We start from the raw sequence: 8,438 nt of genomic DNA, 5'->3' as shown, positions 1-8,438 counted from the left end.
TGGTTTGGGCCTCATTGCCGGCTGCAGTCATGTCCTCATCTCATATATAAAACACCTCTGATTCACAAATACTTGCTAAGGAACTCGCATTCACATAAAGCAGCCTTGTTGACAAGTTTGGGTGAGTAAGGGCAAAACGCAGTACTTGCAGTGACCTGTAGCAGGCAGTATCACATCTTTTGTAGCAGAAATAAACTGCTGCAGAAAAAGCTAGGTCCATGCAAAATGTAATTTGTAACTGCAACACTCATTTCAAATGTAGTGGAGTAAAGAGTACAGATACTCATTCAGAAATGTAGTAGAGTAAAGAGTAAAAGTTGCTCATATCTTTGATACTCAGTACAACTACAAAGTACCTGAAAAGATACTCAAGTACAGTAACTAAGTACATTTACTCCAGTACTTTACACCTCTGGTCTGTATGGTCATGTCATACACTGATCGGTCTGCACACGCAAACAAAGCCAAAACCTAGATATTTTAGGCAATATAGAAATCCTGGCCAGGACGTGTCCTGGGACAATGGCACGTATGGTCACCCTACATTTACCAGACTTGAGGAAAACAGACTTAGAGCACTTATGCATGACAAAACCAAAACAATGAAGAGACAGTTTCATTAGAATACTCAGCATGAGGTTCCTGGCACGAACTTGAATGGAATGAATTAACGCCTTTCATTTGCCTATGTGTAAGTCATGTTTTAAACATGCTGAATTATTTCTGGGCCTGGAAAATGGGTCAATTATTAGCCTATGCATGAGCAGCCAGCTCGCATCAGCATCAGCGCGTCTACAGACTATTTGGATGTGTCCTAAACACAGATCCTGTTTCAGGAAAAAAAAAAAGGGGGCACTGACTGACACAGAATAATATTTTCTTTGTGGTGGTGTTTGTTTACCTGAGCGGAATGGTTCGTTCTAGTCTAATGTCCTTCCACTGTGCCCCCGTCTCCTGTAGATTTGTGCCTGATCCAATATCCCTCTTTGTTCTGTGTTAAAAATACACAGAGCGGTAATTGGCACATCAAATTCAGTTATGATAATAATAGAGTAATATAATTCCCACATTCTCTAAATCCATTAAATATACTGCCCACAGCGGCTAAAACAAAAAACATAATTTACACTTAATTGTTACTCAATTAAAAGTCAAAATACATTTAAGTGCAAGTAACTTTTTTTCATTAAAGTATCTGATGCACAAACAGTACAATGCAGCTTGTCAAAACACACTTTTCTCAGTGTCCTGAGTTCTAGGACACCAGATGTTACCAAATAAAAACAGATGTTAAACTGCTACCAGAAATTGTTAAACGTTAAATTCAATAGCATCTGATTTTATAACGATTTAAAAATATAATATAGTTGTATACTGAATATGATCACAGACTGTGTTTAAATAAATTTCGCCCTCAAGGAAGGTTATAATACAACTACAAAGACTCAAAGAATGTTGTGACTGATGAGACGTCTCAGCGCAAGGAAAAATGACTATAGCTGTGTCCCATTACATTACACATTCAAACTCATTCCACTGGCAGATTCACTAGGACAGCCAGAATCATATTACTGTTGAAAAATTTGGGGTCAGTAAGAATACTTTTATTCAGCAGGGACACAATAAGTTGACCAAAAGTGACAGTAAAGAAAACATATTACAAAAGATTTTTATTTCAAATAAATGCTCTTTTGAACTTTCTATTCATCAAATAATCCTGTAAAAAATCTACTACGGTTTAAATGTTATTACATTATTACATGCATGAGACTGATAATAATAATTCCCATTACATTACACATTCAAACTCATTCCACTGGCAGATTCACTAGGACAGCCAGAATCATATTACTGTTGAAAAATTTGGGGTCAGTAAGAATACTTTTATTCAGCAGGGACACAATAAGTTGACCAAAAGTGACAGTAAAGAAACATATTACAAAAGATTTTTATTTCAAATAAATGCTCTTTTGAACTTTCTATTCATCAAATAATCCTGTAAAAAATCTACTACGGTTTAAATGTTATTACATTATTACATGCATGAGACTGATAATAATAATAAATCGTTCTTGAGCATCAAATCAGCATATTAGAATGATTTCTGAAGGACCAAATGACACTGAAGACTGTAATAACTGCTAAAAAATTCATCTTAAAATGCCATCGAAGGACTAAATTACAATTTACAATATATTAAAATAGAAAATAATTATTTTAAATTGTAACAATCTTTAACAATATTCCTGTTTTAATGTATTTTTGATCAAATAAATGCAGCCTTACCTTGGTGAGAATAAACTTTTTACCTCAATCATTATACAACCTCAATCTCTATATGATGTATTATAGCATAGATCGATGTTATTATGAGCAGTGAGCAATTTACTCTGAAGATTTTAAATAAGTTATGAGCAGTGTTGGGCAGTAACACATTACTTAGTAACGCGTTACTGTAATTTGATTACTTTTTTAGTCACTGAGTAATTTAACGCGTTATAATTTAAAAAATAGTAATTAGAGTATAGTTACAAGCCGAGGTCTCTATACGTTACTGCTGCATTACATTGCTGACAGAATGCAATGTTTTATAATCTAGAGATTGTAAAAAGGATGTAGCACATGCACTGTCGAGTCAAGTGTCAGTGGATTAGAGACCTGCTCCCGCGAGACCCGAAGCAACAGAGTGCAGCGCGGGACAAGATGGGCGAGTGCTGGTGCGGGCGGGTAGACACTCGTGTGTGTGTGTGTGTGTGTGTGTGTGTGTGTGTGTGTGTGTGTGTGTGGGATGCGGGAGAATAAAATGATTCACTGGACTCCCGCAAAATAGAAATATCTAAACATAAAATATCTAAAACAAATAAATAGTTATGCATCTATTGCACAAAAGCAACATGAACTAATATAAAATATAAACTTTAACAGGTGCAAGCTTATGCAAAGTTTCTATTTAGGCTATAACACGTGTTTGCAGCGTTGAGTAGGGATGTGCATCTCATGACTCAGGCCGATACGATACGCATCTCGATGCATAGCCAACGATACGATACATTAAAGATACATATGAAGCAGCTACCGATGTGATGCGATACGAAAGGCGGGCATACACGGTGCGATTCTGAAGGTCGGAACGCCGTGAGCTCTGGCACATGTCACGATTGAGTTTATCCGAAAATCGTACGGAGGCAGTCACACACCACACGAATTTACTACGATTTTACAAACTCTGACGTAAGCATTACGTTTTGCGCCATTCATAAAAATATGGATTCTGAGGACGAAATTGTTTTCTTTGTGGCAGGCGGCTTGTGATGTCCAAAAAAAAACGTAGACAAAGGACATGGCAAAGAGAATGGCTGAAAAGCAGAGAAAAGCATGGACTTTCTGTCCTTTATAAAGAACTCGAGGGAGTAGGCCATTTCTGAATTTCTGTGTTTTGCCGGAAACACAACAGGCATATTCATTCATAAAGCTGAACGGCAAATTTGGCACATTCGGAATAACAAATAAAAAATAGAACTGTATAATTAAACTAAAATTATTATAGACTATATGCGAGCACCTGCGATTTTCTCCCGAGAGAAAAAAAATCGCCTGCAGCTCCTACGACAGCAAAAATCGCATCGTGTACGCCCGCCTTTACCGTGCAGTGCAATCCGATTTCGATTTGATTCAACACAATGCGATTCGATGCAATGGAGAAAATATGATCCCTTTTAATGCCTCGAGGCCTGTTTCATAAAACAAGTTCACCAAATAAGCTAGACTTATTTCAGTTAGTCTGACTCATTCCCACATGATTTGGTTCCATAAAGCAAATTTAATATAGGCCTAGATCAAGCTTTGTCACTGTGGCAACTTATGCTGGGAAACTAACCTGGTCTAAAGCAGGCTAACTGTCAGGCTAAGCTAAGCTCCTCTACTGACCAATAGAAACACAATGACATTACCACTGTCTCACATACTATTATTTCACTTTTTCCCCCTTTTTTACAGTTTCTAGCCATGCAGCCTTTCTCTCTGGTTTTATTACAGCTGTACCTTTCATAGTTTGCAGAACAGATAGCAGAACATTAGAACATTACAACCTAAAATTGCTCTTTAAAGCATTAAAATAACTAAATTAAAAGTTAAAATCACTGAATTAAAAATGAAAATAAATAATAAAGAAAATGACTACATTTTAACTGCTATACGAAACACTAACTCATTTGAGCTTATAGTAATTAGTACTGTATAGCTTACATTTGATTTACCTATTACAATAGTCAACTTATAGTTACTGCTATCATAAAAATACACTTTATATGTAGGTTTAAAATTCTACAAAATACACATTTAATGTCCAAAAACAAATTTCTTAGGAAAATGTACATTTTACTCAGAATTATTGCGCTCCTATTCAATTACGCTGTCTGTTTAGCGTGCATGTGAGCAGCAGCAGCGCTCGTTGCGCTCGCGTGCCTCGCCCACTCCTGACAGAAAAATGTATATGTTTGCATGACTCTCTAACATTTACAGATGAAAAATATACCTGTGACATGTCAGTTATGCACTGAGGAAAACCCAACGTCTCAAATGCATTAAACAGCACAGATATATCCTATTACAATAGTCAACTTATAGTTACTGCTATCATAAAAATACACTTTATATGTAGGTTTAAAATTCTACAAAATACACATTTAATGTCCAAAAACAAATTTCTTAGGAAAATGTACATTTTACTCAGAATTATTGCGCTCCTATTCAATTACGCTGTCTGTTTCAATTACATGTGAGCAGCAGCAGCGCTCGTTGCGCTCGCGTGCCTCGCCCACTCCTGACAGAAAAATGTATATGTTTGCATGACTCTCTAACATTTACAGATGAAAAATATACCTGTGACATGTCAGTTATGCACTGAGGAAAACACAACGTCTCAAATGCATTAAACAGCACAGATATATTCGCTGTTTGTCACGGTGGATCGATTTGATTCACGCAGCAGCAGCGGTGATGAGAGAGCGCGCTTGAGAAACAGTTTAGAGAGGAGAAATCAATATAAAATAATATAAATATAAAATATTGGTCACAGATTATTGGACACTTTCTAAATAATAAAAGTATGCATCCACTAGTAATTATATATAAATTAACCGTGTTTTACCGATGCAGATATGTTAGAAACGATGCATCGCGATATAAATGCCAACTTGTAGCCGATGCACGCTTTTTAAACCGATCGCATCGTTAACTTTTTATGTCGATTCACCGAGCGAATCGGGGAATCTTCCAGTCCCTAGTGTTGAGCAATGCAGTGCTGAAATTTGCACGCTCACGAATCCTCTCATTATAACACACCAATTGTAGACATTATGAAAGATTCATTATGCATATATTTATTGTGTTATAACAGAGATTTGTGAGCTTGCGATGAACTGAAATGTCTTTTAGAGATTATAAATTCAGCACTATTTGCTGGCATTCTGCCATGCCAAACCATGCACGCGGCACCCGCTTGCTTTAGTTAAAAATAACAGTGTTCTGTGAATGTTGATGCTTTAATAACAAATATTTATCGGGAGCGTGTATTACTGAGATTTCATAAATCTCATGGAGAAAAAAGTAACGTAACTAGTAATGTAACTACCGGTAATTACTTTTGAAATAAAGTAATCAGAACAGTAACGTGATTACTTTTAAAATGAGTAATCCGTAATTTGATTACATTTTCAGAGTAACTTGCCCAACACTGGTTATGAGTAAAGGTTATATTTTAACAGATTGTTACATGTTTGACTGCAGGTCCAGGGAACTCTGAAAAGGCAGTGGATGCAATACAAAGCCCAGTGGGGTCAGCGACGACGTGAGCACTGCTCCATGAGATCCACCTCCTACACCGCCACCTCCATCACTGAGGTGCCCGCCTTCATGTACCATCACGACTGCAACAGTGAACATTCGAATGGTAAACAAACAGAAGACTCCGAGCTAGTGGCCCTCAAGACGGGCGAGACATACGCATAAACATTTGGAGAAAAAGATAATACTGGGAAAGAAGTGATTCAATCAAGCTGAAGACTGGAGACTCCTTTACGGTGAAGCAACATTGACTGAACGTTTGCAAACTCCCCCCATCTCAGACAGCACTTAAGCATTGACACCAGAACGTTCAAAGCCTGTGTTGGCAAAGCCGTTTCTGTTGAAATATTACTCAAGGCTTTGTTTATATTCTCTACAGCTTTGCTTATGCGAGTTTAAACGCAAAGGAAACGAAAAAAATACCGACATGGGATGCGTTTTTTAAAATGACATTCTAAAGCTGCTAGTGTCAGGCTCCTCTCACATCCTTTTTGGGCTTGTGGCCACAAATAAAAAAAAGTTACTTTGCAAAAAACCAAAAGATGTGTTGATTTGTGGGTCGTTGAGTGTTTCTCTAAAGCCACTGGGAAACGAGGACAGGCTACACTCATCCATCTCTGAACAAAGGAAAGCTCTTCTGCGCCTGAATCCTGTTCCTGATGGTGTTGAAATGTCAAAGGAGGTTACAAAGATCTGTCTGACAGTCATTTCGCATTTGAAAATAGCTTTTTAATCAGTCTTGCGAGACTCCTGACTGCTTTACTGTTTTTGCAGCTGTACTTTTCTGCCTCTTCTTTGTTGTGAAAGGGGGTGTGGAGGAAGAAGTTTAACAACATGGACAATTTTAGGACTGCTTAAAAGCAATTTCATAAACCTGTGCATAGATATGCGCAAAAATGTATTCTCTAAACAAAAACAACAACAAAAAATCTATATATTTAATAAGCTCCCATGTTTCAGAGTGCAGACTGCATTCATCAAGTCTGATTTCAAGGCATCTTTTCAGTGTTCTGGAGTGCTACTTTGCCAGCAAGTGCATTTCCTCTTGGCAACCAAAATCCACCTCTCATGAATGCACCAAATTCTCTTCACGTTTTTCAACTAGTGATCAATAATCCACTTTTCTTCACTTGCCTTTATTTGACCACAAATTACTTCTGGGACTGACTGATTTAGGCTGAAAATAAGAAATGACAATTTAGAACTTTAGATCTACTGATCAAAATAAATTGTTCTCTAAATAAAAACATGTATTTCTTAAGCTCAATTTAGATATATATATTTATATATAGGTTTTCATTATTTTATATATATATATATATATATATATATATATATATATATACATACAAGTACATATACATATATACAGTACATGCTGGATAAAAGCATTAATTTCTTTAAAAAAATTCAAATCTTACTGGGGTCAGTAAGATTTAAACTTTTTAAAAGAAAGTAATACTTTTATGCAGCATGTACTGTATGCATTCAATTGATCAAAAGTGACAATAAAGACTTTTTTTACATTCTGTTCTTTTGAACCTTCTATTTATCAAAGAATCCTAAAAAAATATGAACTCCTCACATGTTTCCTAAGAATATGAAACATGTGACACTGAAGACTGGAGTAATGTCTGCTGAAATATCAGCTTTGCCATCACAGGAAAAAAATTACATTTCAAAACATATTAAATTAGAATTATTTTAAATTGTAATAATATTTGGCGATATTAAAAATGGTACTGTATTTATGATCAAATAAATGCAGCCTTGGTGAGCATAAGAGACTTCTCAAAAATGTTTTTTTTTTTATCTCACTGACCGCAAAATTTTGAATTGCAAGTGATAGATACATACATACATACAGACAAACAAACATATACATATGCTGTAGGTTTGCAAACCTTTTTTAAATCAAAGCAACCCATCTTGCTCTGCCTGAAGAAATAATGTCCTCAAAAATACTTTGGTGTTTTCTGAAACTAAATGTAGAACAGCACGCCAACATACTGTATACTTAAGCGTGTGTAGACTGGATAACTGTGAGGATAACAAGACCCTCTTGGCTCGAATCAGCCATGTCTGGGGTGCATGTGATGACAGCTGTCACAGAGTTTGCATTGCCTGTCACAAGAATGCAGTAACAACTTACACAGATATCAAATGCACATGTGCAACTACAATGAAAATGTTCTTTATAAATGCATCAGTTACTGCTAAACGAGAATTAAATACCTTGTTGTTTAAAGCTCACATGCAAAAATCAATTTAAGGATTTACAGTATAGGAATGCTCACGTTTCCTAACAATGTGAATTTATATATTCAATTCAACACCACTCTGGACACAATCTTGTCTTTTTTTTTTCCTGTACGAAATGTTTATTTTTTGTTACTTACTTTGGACTACAACACTGTACTTTTATTTAAAAGAGATGTTTAGCTGTACATAGCGTGTTGTGTTTCAACATGTTTGAGGTGAAATTGTGACAGTTGGTCATCCGTTGTGAGTTGTGTCAGTATCTTGGACTTGGTATTTACCATGTAATTGTGAAATTGATTTGGTGTAAATACAGCTTGTTTGAGCTACAGTTA

General features: G+C 36.1%; 1 protein-coding gene across 1 annotated transcript in view; it reads left to right on the top strand.

Annotated features, from left to right (window-relative positions):
* calcr (calcitonin receptor) overlaps window positions 1-7,033 on the top strand; it is a 61,720-nt gene extending 54,687 nt beyond the window's left edge. The window contains exon 16 of the mRNA XM_016242246.1: window positions 5,788-7,033. Within this exon, the coding sequence (XP_016097732.1) occupies window positions 5,788-6,009 (222 nt within the window). The 3' untranslated portion in view covers window positions 6,010-7,033. The remainder of the gene's footprint in view (window positions 1-5,787) is intronic.
* Window positions 7,034-8,438: the final 1,405 nt, after the last annotated feature.

This window comes from Sinocyclocheilus grahami, unplaced genomic scaffold (assembly GCF_001515645.1).
Source record: "Sinocyclocheilus grahami isolate Dianchi unplaced genomic scaffold, SAMN03320097.WGS_v1.1 scaffold650.1, whole genome shotgun sequence".
Lineage (NCBI taxonomy): Eukaryota > Metazoa > Chordata > Actinopteri > Cypriniformes > Cyprinidae > Sinocyclocheilus > Sinocyclocheilus grahami.
Note: the sequence above shows the minus strand (reverse complement) of the source record. Positions and strands in the feature narration are given on the sequence as shown.